We start from the raw sequence: 13,552 nt of genomic DNA, 5'->3' as shown, positions 1-13,552 counted from the left end.
TCCCTCCAAAAGGCTGGGACTGCGCCTCCATTTTTGTTTTGGGGCGGAAGGGCAGGGGCTCCCGGGTAGAAGGGGAGGGGTCAAAGGAGAAACGGGGGAGCTGTCTTCCCTCCTTCCCTTTCCCTCACTCTGCACCCCCTACGCCCCTTTCTCCCTTCTTGAGGTCTCCCCCCCCTCCCTGTTGCTAAGGCCCGGACCGTCATCCCAGCAACAGCCTCAGTCATGTGACCGGCAATGGCGGCGCTGACGAGAGGTAGGTGAGCCCGGCGCCCCCCACACCCACCGCATGCCCCCGGGGCCCCGCTCGCACCCCTCGCAAGCCCCCCGCGCTCCCTGCGCCCCATCCTCTGCCTCCATCCCCCGTGCGCCGCGCCAGAGCCCCCCTAGGGGCCGGGCCAATCATCTTTCTAGCATCCCAGCCTTGGCCTCGGTTTAGGGGTTCTGTGGGCCGCAATCGGGGCCGACATGCATCCCCATCAAGTGGTGGGACTCCGGGGGGCTTCCGCCAGTGGGGGATACGGGGAGTTGGTTCCGGGTCGGGTCCTGGAAGAGGTCGTGGGGGGAGGGGGAGCTGCCTCAGTGCACGCCCTCCCCCCTCCAGGGACCCTTGCCCTTCCTGGCCGTCCCTGCCTCGGGCTGCTGGCGGGAGGGAGGGAGGGACTGGCCCTGTGTCCGGCCCCAGGTTGCCCCAGAGGAATCGCAGACCCAGCCTAAACTGTGGCCCCGCCTCCCTATGCTGTGCCAGCAGGACTTGGAGCTAGGACACCTCGATCCTGGGTCTCCTCTGATGGGGAGGGTCTGTACCACCACGCACAGACAGTACGAATGGAGACTAGGGTTCCTTCTGGCTTTGGGGGAGGGCACTCTGATACAGGCACAAACAGAGAGCTTCTTTTTTGGATCAGTCAACAAATTGAGGTCACACTAATGGCCTCTCTTTCTAATTGAGCTGCACCTGGAGGTGGTGTGGGGACAGCCCTGTAGCTGAATTGTGACAGGACCCTGGGGAAACCTCAGCCCCCTCTATCTGAGCCTCTGCTTGAGCCCCGCCCCTTCGGTGCTGGGTTTAAAAGATGTCAAGGAGAACTTTGTTATTGCCAGGGCCACTTTGTTGGCATCCCTAACTGACTTCATCAGCACCCACTGTTGTTAGATCTCAAGGAGAACTCCCCCTCAGCTACAGGGACCAAATGGTTTGAGAATGTGGCAAGGACATGGAAGTCTTAAGAAATGTTCCTGTCCATGTGAGGGAGGAGGCAAGAATGACCTCCATATGTGTGGGCTTTTTTTCCCTCCCTGTCCTCTCTTATCTGTGCTCTGGACTCTTTGAAAAAGCCTCCGCGTTGGAGAAGAAAAGAGAAAGTTAGAGAAGTTCCTTTAGCAACTTGAAGAAAGAGGACTGGGAGTGGAACTCTGCAGGAGAGGAGAGAAATGGAAGAGAAGTTGTTTCTGGGCTAGGTTAGGGAAATGACATTTGTCATCATAACTCTTTGGTCTCCCGTTTTCCCACAGTCCTGGTCAGCTGAGTGTGGAAATAGAAGGATTTCTGCTGCCATTATCTTCCATGGGATTTCCAGGTAACTGTACCCCAAGAGCATCTCAGCCCTTACATTGGTTTCCTCCAGTGCTTCAAGAAATCCCCTCCCCAGTAACCTATACCCAAGTTCCTGTCTGTTCCATGGGCTCTTGGGTTGGGATCTGTGGAGCTTTGGGAAGGGGGTTCTCACTTTCCCTCCATTTTCTTCCCATACCACCAGGTCACACAACCTACAAGTAGGGAGCCCAGAAAGTGAGAGCAATCCTGCATGCCAATTCTAAGCTCTTCAGGATCAAAGTGAGCACAAAGGAGGGTGGAAAGGCTTCCTCCTCTTTTAAAGAGCCCATTTTTCACCCAGAGTGGGGGAGGGACAGGTGGTTGTTTCTGTGATGATAAGAGAACTGATGCTTGGCTTACAGTAATGAGGTATAAAAATGTTTTGCTTCTTAGGGGATGTTGGGGTTATGGGAGATAAGGGGAGATCGAAAATGAGTATGCAAGTCAGGTGCCACTATAATCCTAGCTACATGGCAGGCTCAGATCTGGAGGATTCTGATTTGAGGCCAGCCTAGGCAGAAAAGTTCACTAGACATTTATCTCCAAACTAACCAACCAGCATGGCTGGAGTTGTGATTTAATTTGTAGAGTACCAGCCTAACAAGTGTGAAGCCCTGAAGGGAAACGTTTGCGAGAGGGGCTGGGGTTGGGTTTTGAGAGAATAGAAGTAATAAAAGGTGTGGAAAGAACTTGAAGTAGGAGGCACTTATATATGTATCAAACGGGGACCCCCCACCCTGAGTCCCTTTCACCCTGGGGGCAGTGTCGTTCGTCCTGTCCAGAATGGCAGCCTGTGGAGGCACCTGCAAGAACAAAGTGACTGTCTCCAAGCCTGTCTGGGACTTCCTGAGCAAGGAGACCCCAGCCCGGCTGGCTCGGCTACGGGAGGAGCACCGAGTGTCCATCCTCATAGATGGCGAGACGTCTGACATCTATGTTCTCCAGCTTTCCCCACAGGGCCCTCCCCCAGCCCCTCCCAATGGGCTCTACCTGGCCCGGAAGGCTCTCAAGGGGCTGCTGAAAGAGGCAGAGAAAGAGCTGAAGAAAGCTCAGAGGCAGGGGGAGCTCATGGGCTGCCTGGCTTTGGGGGGTGGTGGGGAGCACCCAGAGCTGCATCGCCCAGGCCCACCCCCTCTTCGAGCAGCCCCACTATTGCCTCCAGGGGCACGGGGGCTCCCCCCTCCTCCTCCTCCCCTGCCCCCTCCTCTTCCTCCCCGCCTCCGGGAGGAGGCAGAAGAGCAGGAGAGCACCTGCCCCATCTGTCTCGGGGAGATCCAGAATGCCAAGACATTGGAGAAGTGCCGGCACTCCTTCTGTGAGGGCTGCATCACCAGGGCCCTGCAGGTGAAAAAGGCCTGCCCCATGTGTGGCCGCTTCTATGGGCAGCTGGTGGGCAACCAGCCCCAGAATGGGCGGATGCTGGTTTCCAAGGACGCCACCCTCCTACTGCCCAGCTATGAGAAGTACGGCACCATTGTCATCCAGTATGTCTTCCCGCCCGGTGTCCAGGGGGTAAGAGCACCATGATCTGCCCTTACCCTTTGCTTTTTCCCAGGCTTGCTGGAAAAATGGGTGGGAGGGAGGGCATTTTTTTAGGTATGGTATTATCACCCAGTATGCCTTCCTGCTCAGTGCTCTGAGTAGGAGCTCAGATGTCTAAGGGAAGTCCCCTGAAGCCCAGCTTTCCCAACACCATGATTGTGAGCACACACAAAAATCAGGTGTGAGGACTGAGGTGTAGCTCTGCGGTAGAACATGAACCTAGCCTGGTATGAAGGAAGCCCTGAATTTAAGGGGTGACATTGAACAAGATGCATTTTACTTACAACCTGAATTCTGGAATTGAAACTACTTAATAAAAATAAAAAATATTGGGGCTGGGAAGGTGGCTCAGTGGTAGAGCGCTTGCCTTGCATGCATGAGGCCCTGGGTTCGACTCCTCAGCACCACATAAGCAAAAAAAGAAAAAAGCCAGAAGTGGTGCTGTGGCTCAAGTGGTAGAGCGCTAGCCTTGAGCTGAAGAGCTGAGGGACAGCACCCAGGCCCAGAGTTCAGGCCCCATGACCGGACCCCCCCCCCAAAAAAAAAATATATATATATTAATTTCTGCTGACCTAGCCGGGTACTGGTGGCTCACGCCTGTAATCCTAGCTACTTAAGGAGGCTGAGATCTGAGGGCTGAGGTTCAAAGCTAGCCCGGGCAGGAAAATCTGTGAGACGCTTATCTCCAATAAACCACCAGAAAACCAGATGTGGCACTGTGGCTCAAATGGAAGAGTGCTAGCCTTGAGTTGAATTGCTCAGGGACAGCACCCAGGCCCAGAGTTCAAGCCCTATGACCAAAGGGGTGTGTGTGGGGGGGGAGATTTCTGTTGACCTAATGTACAAAGCCAATAGCCTGTTTTACCCTTTATTTCTTTTTAACCAACCAACAAAATAAATGTGAAAGAAAAAAAATTAAGGCACTAGTAGCTTACACCTATAATCTTAGCTACTCAGAAAGTTGAGATCTTAGGATATCCGTTCCATGCTAACCCAGACAGAAAAGTCCCTAAGATTCTTATCCCTACTTAGCTATCAGAAAAGCCCAAAATGGAGCTGTGGCTCAAGTGGTAGAGCCCTAGCCTTGATTGAAAAGCTAAAGAACAGTGACCAGGCCATGAGGTCAAGCTACTACCAGCATATACACACACATATATAAACACAAATAAAAATACTAAGGTATTAGAGAAAGGAGTTGCAGAAATATCCCTGACAAATGTGGATGTTGGCAAATATCTTGGCAGAGCAGAGGTAAGAGCTGTAGAGATGGGAGGAGAGGAGGTTGTGGTGGGAGGTGGGGGTGGGAAGCTGTGGGGATGCTGGTTCAGGTGCAGGCAGGCACAACAGGAAGGGATCCGACCATCCTAATAGAACTGGGAGTGTTACTCTATTCCAGACTAATGAGCTTGATGAGTATGGAAAGTAACAGAAGTGATCAAGGGCCTACGAGTATTTTCCTTCTGGACAAAGAGTAATGAACAGTTCAGTTTCGGAGAGGGATGAGACAGCTTTGAACAAGGAAACAGGTTAGATGGTGGCAAAAGCATTAGGAGTATGTTTCAGGTGGAGGAGGGAAGATTGAGAGATAAATTATTCTCAGTCCACATTTTCTGCTGAGTTATCTGGAGAGTAAAAGACCAGCTACCCTCTATCACTCCTGAGAGTCCATTTGTTGCTGAATTGAGACTTGAGGGACTGTAAAGGCCAAAAGAACCTCTTAACAATAAGGATTATGTCCTTAGTAATAAACATGCTCTTCCCTAGAAGGCTGTCAGCCTGGTGCCCTGTCAGCATCAGCAGGGGATGCACAGACCTGAGGCTGGCCAAGATGACCTTCCATCGGTATGCAGGCTTTAGGAAGTCCAGCTGCTCACTGCCTATTCTGCTTCTTCCTCTCAGGCTGAACATCCAAACCCAGGAGTTCGGTATCCTGGAACCACACGGGTGGCCTACCTCCCGGACTGCCCTGAGGGCAACAAGGTGCTGACCCTGTTCCGAAAGGCGTTTGACCAGCGTCTCACCTTCACTATTGGCACGTCCATGACCACAGGGAGACCGAATGTCATCACCTGGAACGACATCCACCACAAGACCAGCTGCACAGGGGGGCCCCAGCTGTGCGATTCCCCTTCATTTCCCTCCCCTCCTCTCCATTTCCACTGAGGGCGCAACATTAATCCCCTCCCTCGGGGAGCTTGATACCTGCAGAGGACCACTACCAAACTGCTCAACCATCTCTTCCATCTATCTCAGCTTCTCCTACTTTTAACTACTTCTGATGTGCCCAGCTTAACCTGCAAAAAAAAAAAAAAAAAAATGCAGAATTGGGTTGTGCTCTCCAATATGGAAGTCACTCCTGATCTGGGAGAGGGGTCTGAATACAGGCTCTACTGAGGGATCCCGAATGAGGGTGGGCACGGGGTAATATAAACAAGCCCAAACAGTTAACCCTGATCCTCATTTCTCTTTGCTCTCAGGTTTGGGTACCCGGACCCCACCTACCTGACCCGGGTGCAGGAGGAACTGAGAGCCAAGGGTATCACAGATGACTGAAGGACAACCCCCTTTGCCAAGGTCCTGGCCGTCCTTCTCTACTAGGACCCGAAGGAAGCCTCTCTTCTCCTCTCTCCCCCTGCCCCCCACATCACCCCAGTAGGGGACCTGTCTGACTGGGGAGTGAGATCACAGGGGAAGAGGGCAGTCCCTTCCCACGTCCCTATTGGCCAAGTGCTTCGGTGCCCTGTGAGCCATTCCCTTCTAGCAGAGGCTGGTCTCCCGTGTACATACTCCCAGTCCCCTGCCCCGCCATTGCTCTTGGCTTCTCCTGGTATGTGCTGTGCTCCAGGGACTAAGCTGAGAAAGGACCTGGGGGAGGGGAGGGGCGGGTCGAGTCACTTGAACCCCAGCCCCCCACTATACTGCTCCACTTCGGACTGATGTGAGCCCCGTCCCCCCACGGAGCTGAGTGTCCATAAGAAAACAGTTCTCCTACCTTAATCTTGTCCTTTCTCTCCTGTGTCTCTGTCTCTGTCAAGTCTGTCTTTATCTCGCTCTTCTCTGCCCCCTATAAGGAGCCTCCTTACCCTGTTCTGGAATCGACGCCAGACTGTAGCTTTTAATTTAATAAAAATAAAGTAAAATATGCAACTCTTTATGCCACACCCATTTTGTTGCTCGGGCAGGACGGGGCGGGTGGGGGGGGGCGTTGGGTGGCCAGCAAGACCTGCTGAGAAGGAGAAGGGGTGCAGGGGAAATTCCCGCAGCACCCCTTCTCAATCCTGAGGCCTCCTGAGGCCCCTAGAGACGGGATGGACCGAGTGTGTCCCGTCCTATCATCGCGAAGCCCAGGGCCACGCTCCCACGTGGGAACCGGGATCAAGAGGTTTGTTGTTGAACTGTGTAGAGAAAGGAACAACCCTACCCCTCTTGCGAAGTTTGGCTGGGGTGGGAGTGGGGCGGAGCCGGGCAGGGGGCGGATTCGACGGCAGCAACTCCCCGGACGCACGCAGGCCTCAGAGCCCCCCAGCTTCCGTGCCCCCACCGCCCTGAGACTTGAAGCAGGGTAGGGGTCCAGCATGAAGCCCCCGGACCGCCCCGCCCCTGGCCGCACTGACCGGATACTGGGGGTCATGGGGGGCATGCTGCGCGCATGCGTCGTACCCGGGCAGGCCGGGGTAAGAAGTGTGTGTGGAGGGGGACGCGATGGGGTCGGGGAGAGGGGGCCACTAGGGGACCTCAGGAGGGCTGTACCCCACAAGTCAATTGACTTGCAAGCCGAGGTTCTACGGGGCAGGCAGTCGCAGGGATCCATGAGTTTAATGACCAGAGCCACAGCCACGTTCTGGGAGACCCTTCCTCAGCAGAGTAGATTTCGTGACAGGAGGGAGAAGGGGAGAGGGAGGGAGGGTTTCTGACAGTCATTCTGTCCCCGCAGCCCCCAAAGAGAAGTTCCCTGGGGCCGGGGTGTACCGAGCCTGAGAGCCACAGTCCCGAGGGGGAGCAGAGAGGGGAGCGCGAACCCGAGGTCCCCGCCTGGGCTCCGCAGCCCGGTAAGAAGCTGGGGTTGGGTGGGGCCCAGCGGGCAATTTCACAAATATTCTTCTCTTATTAGCATAAAAGGTAGCAATTAATTTGCATGGGGCCCTCCCCGCTTCTCCTGGCCTTCCAGTCCGCCGTGGCCCCCTCCCCTCCATTTCACAGGGCCCGCAGGCGGAGTGTCCTCGCGCCCCACCCCTGGCCCCCGGCCAGCGCAGGCTCCGGGACTTCGCCTTAATTGGTGATTAGTCTTAGCTGGAGTCCCGGGGCCTAGAGGAAAGAAGGGTCCAGGAGAAGGCGGCACCTGGGTTGTGCTTCCCACCAAGAGTTTCCCCCCTACACGCCCCCACCCCCGACTACGGGGATCGGATTCCCCCTCGCGCCGCCGGGGACAGCTCCGAGACACCTTCACGCAGGCCCGAGGCTCCCATCCAGCCCCCCTCAGAGGTTGAGGGGCGACCCAGGCCGACCCAGCGCTCGCTCGGCAGGCAGTCGGAGCGGAGATGCGGAAGGAGGGGGACCCCGGGGAGGGGGAGCACGGCCCAGTCTGGAGGGATGGAGGCGCCGGGGACGTGGAGTGGGAACTAGGTGGCGCTTCGGGGAGGGGCATCGGGGCGGGAACCCGGCCCGGGCTGGAGTGGGAACGCGCGGGGGAGGCGGGGCCGGGCCGCAGAGGCCCCGCCCCGCGGCGGCTCCGCGCTGGGGCCTGTTATTCCGCTCGCCGCCCGGCCGGGACCCGCGCAGCGCCAGTGGCTCGGGGAGTCGCCCCCCCACCCCCCGCCTGCTCGTCTCCCAGGCCTAGAGCCACCCGCACACTGAGGCCGGAGCCCGAGCCCGAGCGGTTGCCGCATCCAGGCCCTGCCTCTCCCACCATCCCTCCCCCTGGCTGGACATCTGGACCCTGGGCCCCCGCACCGACAGGGTTCCGGAAACCCTCCCCGCCCAGTTTCGGGCCTGGCCCCGCACCACCCTCTCTCCAAATCCCCCCCCAGCCCTCCTCTAGACCAGACTCGCGACTACTCCTGGACCCCCTTTCCTCATCTCCTCCCTCCCCCCCTCCTCCAGCCTGGACCGGGGTAGGAGGGAGGGGGGGTGTGCGCCCTGCGCCGTCCCCGCCCCGCCCCCCTTGATTCCTCCTGCATGGCCCGCCCGGGTGGGGGAGGCGGGGGGCCCCGGGCGCCATGCGGGGGGGACACAAAGGGGGTCGCTGTGCCTGTCCCCGTGTGATTCGAAAAGTGCTGGCAAAATGCGGCTGCTGCTTCGCCCGGGGGGGACGTGGTGAGTGTGAGGTCGCGGGGAGGGGGGAGGGCACAGTGTTGGGGAGGGGGTGTCGGGCAGAGCCTTCAGGACATCTCTTTGCCCCCGAACCTGACATTTGGGATGTAGGGCTGGAACCTGTTATGTGTGTTTTCCAGGAAAGATGATCTCTAAGATCCCTCTTGCTTCCAGATTTCTATTAGGTCAAATTGAGGCAACTGGGGAAGGGGACAGAGGCCTCTTACGTCTTTCTTAGCGTCAACTAGGTATGAGAAAAACTCATGAGCCTCTTGGGCCTACAACCCCCTATATTCCCTCAAGTCATTTTGATGAGAATCTACTTCTGAAGAGGACTGGGGAATGGAGGAATGAGGAATCCTTCCATGCAGTCCCTCTCAGCTGATGGCCAAAGATGATCCTGCTGAGGTCTCCTCACTGGGTCTCCGCTGGCTGTGCATTTGTGTTGGGGAGGTGGGCTGCTGAGGTCCTTTCTTTTTATAGTGATTACTGCAATTAGAGGAGGAGGAGGGGTCTGAAAGTGGCAGATGGACTCTTAGCTTTTGCTTTTTTTTTTTCTTCCCCACACCCCTTTCTCTGCAAATGGTCTGTACCCATTGGAAAGGGGGAGGCTGTACAAGAGCAGATGGCTGCCCCCAGCTTCCAGTATCTGCCAGATGGCTGCCCCCACCCCCGTATCTATGCTATGCTCAGGATATGGGGAACCTCCACATGGAATTGGGGGTGCCAGGCCTAGGGAGCCAGGTGTTTACTGTCCTTCTTCCCCAGGATGCCCTGGTGAAAATTTCTATCCTTGTCAAGTCAAATGAGGATGGCAAAAGTGTAAGCCCTGGCAAGGATACCCTGGGAGTTCCCAGAAGACCCTGAGTCAAGTGGGGACAATACCTACCACCTCCTTTCCCCCTCCATTAGAATCCTATTCCATTGCCGGTAGTGAGGGGAGTATATCAGCTTCTGCTGCCTCCGGTCCGGCTGCCCTTTCTGGCCCCAGCTCTGGCCTCAGCTCTCGGCCCTGTTCACCAGGCCCTCCAGGGCCTGTTGGCTTGCGAAGATGGTTGGATCACTCCAAACATTGTCTCAGTGTGGAAACTGAGGCAGATGGTGATCAAGCAGGACCATATGAGGTAAGCAGGGAGTGCCATGGAAGCATGTAGGACGTCCATGAAGGGCCCTGGGAGAGAGGGCAATGTGGAGCCACTGATTATTGGGGGATACAGCTGGTTTTCATGATCTTTGACCCTTGGCCTGTAACCTCAGAACTGGATGCTGGAGCCAGCTCTAACCACAGGAGAGGAGCTGCCAGAACTAGCTTTGTTGACTACATTGTTGGAGGGCCCTGGAGCTAAGCCACAGGTAGGAAGAAATGGGTTTGAGGAGGTTCCTCTTCCCCAAAAGCCATTATTTCTCTATCAGAGGATATTCTTTCCTTCTAGCCACCTGAAGATGAGACTTTGTCCCAAGCTCCTGAGAGTGCAGAGGAACAGAAGAAGAAAGCCCTGGAAAGGAGCATGTAAGTGTTCATCCACACCTTCCCAAACAAGTTGCAGACCTGCCAAAAGACTGCCCCTCATATCTGAGAAGGAAGGACCCCAGGAGATGGCTATGGTGATGAAGAGGTGTCGTACAGGAGGGTGAACCAGCCCAGCCTCTGAAGTGGGTACCCTTCTGCTCTCTTCCTAGGTATGTGCTGAGTGAACTGGTAGAAACAGAGAAAATGTACGTGGACGACTTGGGGCAGATTGTGGAGGTAGCTCCTTTTCCCCCTTCTCTGCCCTGGCCCAAGTGCCCTTTCCCTCTGCCTGGCGCTCCTATGTCCCATTCTCCCAGGTATCCTACTTCTGGACTTCCAGGGTTGGGAACCCCACCCCAACCACCACTGAGGCTACCTGCTCACATTCCTACCCTAACCTTCCCACAGGGTTACATGGCCACCATGGCTGCTCAGGGAGTCCCTGAGAGTCTTCGAGGCCGTGACAGGATTGTGTTTGGGAATATCCAGCAAATCTATGAGTGGCATCGAGAGTGAGTGATGGAGCCCTCAGAGCCATGTGCTGGGGAGGGCACTCACCTGGTCTCTGTATCTCCTCAGCGGGCCCACTGATACCCAAGGAATGCTTGGGGAAGCTTTGTGGGGAGAACAACTAAGGCGCATGACTCAAAATCGGGGATGTGTGAGGGAGGTTAGGGGTCCAAAAAGTATTTAATCTTCCTTTTCCTGCCAACCTTTCCAGCTATTTCCTGCAAGAGCTCCAGCGGTGTTTGGAGGATCCTGATTGGTTGGCTCAGCTATTCATCAAACACGTGAGGCTTGAGAGGGTAGAACCTAAGAGGCAAGAGGCTTGGGAATGTGTTCAGACTCTCAGGATTTGTGCCCTCTGTCCTAGTCCATTCTACTCTCTCTTCAATGTTGCCCCTGTTAGGAGCGCCGGCTGCATATGTATGTGGTGTATTGTCAGAACAAGCCCAAGTCAGAGCATGTAGTGTCAGAGTTTGGAGACAGCTACTTTGAGGTCAGTAGCTGAAGTCCCTCAGGGGCAAGAAGGACAGAATTAGCTCGACAGGCTTTCCAGGCCCCATACCCACCCTGTCCCTGTCCCTAGGAACTCAGGCAGCAGCTGGGGCATCGCCTGCAGCTCAATGACCTCCTCATCAAACCTGTGCAGCGGATCATGAAATACCAGCTGCTGCTCAAGGTCAGGACCATCTTCTCCCTGGAGGCACAGCTGGCAGGGACATCTGTTTCCCCAGTCATCTCCCTGGGGTTCTTAAGACTCCTCAGACTTCCAGGGAATTCTCACCTGTGTCCTTGGGGGAGGATGTGAGAGCTTCAGAGCCTGTGTTCATTACCTCCCTGAGCCTTTCTTCTCTGTTTTAGGATTTTCTAAAGTATTACAGTAGAGCTGGGATGGATACTGAAGAACTAGAGGTGAGGACCCCAAAATCCTTCAGGAGCACAATGTATACAATTCCATTAGTTCTGTGGATTCCTTAGCCCCTTGGGTGGAAAGCTGGTTGGGGCTGGGGATGTGTATAAAGAGGCAGCTAAATGAGGAGGCTTCTTCCAAGCAATGACTATTTTCACCTGCAATGGGTGTCTCCTCTTTACCTGTATCCCAGCAAGCTGTGGAGGTCATGTGCTTTGTGCCCAAGCGCTGCAATGATATGATGTCCTTAGGGAGACTTCGAGGATTTGAGGTATGAAGATGGGGGGAGAAAGCCAGCATTCCAGTGTTCTGTGCTCTGGTGGTCCTTATAAGTGGATTACCTTTTGGGGCTGACACCCTGGTTGTTGGGAGTGTGAAGGGAGGAAAGGGTAGAGGAAGGGAGGAACAGAAAGTGGTTCTTTTTCTCTCCTTGTGCTTTCTCAAAGGCCATATCTTTTGGTTCTAGGGCAAACTGACTGCTCAGGGGAAACTCTTGGGCCAAGACACATTCTGGGTCACAGAGCCAGAGGCTGGGGGACTGCTCGCTTCCCGAGGTCGAGAAAGGCGTGTCTTCCTCTTTGAGCAAATCATTATCTTCAGTGAGGCCTTGGGAGGAGGAACACGAGGTGGTACACAGCCTGGATACGTGTACAAGAGCAGTATCAAGGTGGGCAGGGGGCATGGGGGAAGATGGCGATTGGCAGGGTGAGGCATCCGAGGAGATGTTTGGTTCTTGGAGTTATTGGAGGACCTTAAAGCATGGGGAGACTATCTCCTATTTGCCAATTCAGGTGAGCTGCCTTGGACTGGAAGGGAATCTCCAAGGTGACCCTTGCCGCTTTGCACTGACCTCCAGAGGGCCAGAAGGTGGGATCCAGCGCTACGTCCTGCAGGCTTCAGACCCTGCAGTCAGTCAAGCCTGGATCAAGCAAGTGGCTCAGATCCTGGAAAGCCAGCGGGACTTCCTCAATGGTGAAGCTCTCATCCAACTTCCTTTACACTGTCCCTTCAACCCTTTGGCCTCTTGAATCCCTTCTCACTCAATTGCCAAATCCTGCCCTTCTTCTATCCAGCTTCTCTACATCCCCACTTGTGCACTAGTAGCTTAAGATTTGGCAACTCATGATCCCCAAGCACTTTATACTGGCTGATTTGGGAAGGAGAGAGAAATGAGAGGATAGCTCAAGTAGAACTCCCAGGGAGGGGGACCTGTCTCTGCTGTAACATCATTCTGTTCCTCTCTCTTCTCCAGCATTGCAGTCACCCATTGAATACCAGAGACGAGAGAGCCAGACCAACAGCCTGGGGAGACCAGGAGTTCCTGGGGTGGGGAGCCCTGGGAGAATGAGGCCTGGAGACCGGGCCCAGGTCAGCATGCACACACCCATCAATGGCTCTCTCCCTTCCCTGCTGCTGTTACCCAAAGGGGAGGTGGCTAGAGCCCCCCTGCCCCTGGACACACAGGTATGAGGAATATAATTTTCTGGTTGTACGGGTAGAATTAGAAGGGTCTCTCTTGTTACCAGACTCCCACATCCTCTTTCCCTGCATCATACCTTTTTCTTCTGTATCACTTCCTGCTTCTCCCCTCAGGTTTAATTCAGGGACAAGAGCACATGTCTTGGCTAGAGGCTTCAACTCAAAAAGGGAGAATTGATGGTAGATTGCTCATCTTTGTGGATCCTTTGACTTGAATCTTCTTTTTTTTCAGGCTCTCAATGACACCCCCAAGGCTCCTCAACAGTCTCTTCCAGCCCTTCCACCTCCAAACAGCCCTCCCTGCCAGGCCAGACTTGCCAAGCTGGATGAAGATGAGCTATGAGCTGTAACTGGTGAAGGCCACGGGGGTGGTACTGACTCAGCCACCTATTCCCCAAGGAACTTGAGGTTAACCTTATGGGCAACACTCCAGAATTCCTCCCTCTTGCTCTGCTCAGAGGGTGGGCAAGGCTGGAAGAGATGTCAACTTGGGGGAGAATATCTACCCCCCAAAAGACTTCTTTTGGCCCAAGGAACATAGGATCCTCCAGCCCCACCCCTATGCATGCATCACAGTCCCCTCAAAAGGAGGATGTATGGGTGGTTAGGAGGGAGGGATAGGGCCGGGGCCGGCTAGAAATTATTTGTTTTGGTTTTGATTTTGTGTTTTCTGTTTTCTGAGAATAAAAGTTTTGTTATATCA

The 13,552-nt window shown here is 55.0% G+C and overlaps 2 protein-coding genes across 5 annotated transcripts; both read left to right on the top strand.

Annotated features, from left to right (window-relative positions):
- The first annotated feature begins 53 nt into the window (after positions 1–53).
- On the top strand, positions 54–6,283 carry Dtx3 (deltex E3 ubiquitin ligase 3). Of its 2 annotated transcripts, none has more exons than XM_042699163.1 (6): positions 54–253; positions 1,513–1,577; positions 1,758–1,834; positions 2,377–3,106; positions 5,036–5,253; positions 5,614–6,283. In XM_042699163.1, the coding sequence occupies exons 3-6, from the start codon at positions 1,806–1,808 to the stop codon at positions 5,687–5,689; spliced, it is 1,053 nt and encodes a 350-aa protein (XP_042555097.1). In that variant the 5' UTR covers positions 54–253; positions 1,513–1,577; positions 1,758–1,805; the 3' UTR covers positions 5,690–6,283. The 2 variants fall into 2 exon arrangements, with proteins under 2 accessions (XP_042555097.1, XP_042555098.1); XM_042699164.1 differs by having other exon boundaries at positions 2,358–3,106.
- Positions 6,284–6,627: 344 nt separating this feature from the next.
- Arhgef25 (Rho guanine nucleotide exchange factor 25) lies at positions 6,628–13,552 on the top strand. 3 transcript variants are annotated; one of them, XM_042699159.1, is made up of 16 exons: positions 6,628–6,810; positions 7,071–7,185; positions 9,359–9,570; positions 9,704–9,799; positions 9,880–9,956; positions 10,127–10,193; positions 10,365–10,468; positions 10,678–10,747; positions 10,867–10,956; positions 11,047–11,139; positions 11,322–11,372; positions 11,564–11,641; positions 11,837–12,037; positions 12,162–12,342; positions 12,623–12,738; positions 13,082–13,552. In XM_042699159.1, exons 1-16 carry the CDS (start codon positions 6,712–6,714, stop codon positions 13,190–13,192), a joined length of 1,761 nt encoding a protein of 586 aa, XP_042555093.1. In that variant the 5' UTR covers positions 6,628–6,711; the 3' UTR covers positions 13,193–13,552. The 3 variants fall into 3 exon arrangements, with proteins under 3 accessions (XP_042555093.1, XP_042555092.1, XP_042555094.1); XM_042699158.1 differs by having other exon boundaries at positions 12,623–12,834; XM_042699160.1 differs by lacking the exons at positions 6,628–6,810; positions 7,071–7,185 and adding an exon at positions 8,014–8,449 and having other exon boundaries at positions 12,623–12,834.

Source organism: Dipodomys spectabilis, unplaced genomic scaffold (assembly GCF_019054845.1).
Source record: "Dipodomys spectabilis isolate Male_0828 unplaced genomic scaffold, ASM1905484v1 ptg000234l, whole genome shotgun sequence".
NCBI classification, from domain to species: Eukaryota; Metazoa; Chordata; class Mammalia; order Rodentia; family Heteromyidae; genus Dipodomys; species Dipodomys spectabilis.
This window is presented reverse-complemented; position numbering and strand designations above follow the sequence as displayed.

What these genes read in the sequence shown, in the direction of transcription:
- Dtx3 (XM_042699163.1), top strand. Translation starts at nt 1,806, where the DNA reads ATGCCAATTCTAAGCTCTTCAGGATCAAA. An exon ending in CTAAGCTCTTCAGGATCAAA is followed by an intron (nt 1,835 to 2,376) that starts GTGAGCACAAAG and finishes CGTCCTGTCCAG; the next exon opens with AATGGCAGCCTGTGGAGGCA. An exon ending in TGCACAGGGGGGCCCCAGCT is followed by an intron (nt 5,254 to 5,613) that starts GTGCGATTCCCC and finishes CTTTGCTCTCAG; the next exon opens with GTTTGGGTACCCGGACCCCA.
- Arhgef25 (XM_042699158.1), top strand. Translation starts at nt 6,712, where the DNA reads ATGAAGCCCCCGGACCGCCCCGCCCCTGGCCGCACTGACCGGATACTG. An exon ending in ACTTGGGGCAGATTGTGGAG is followed by an intron (nt 10,194 to 10,364) that starts GTAGCTCCTTTT and finishes ACCTTCCCACAG; the next exon opens with GGTTACATGGCCACCATGGC. An exon ending in TGTACAAGAGCAGTATCAAG is followed by an intron (nt 12,038 to 12,161) that starts GTGGGCAGGGGG and finishes TTGCCAATTCAG; the next exon opens with GTGAGCTGCCTTGGACTGGA.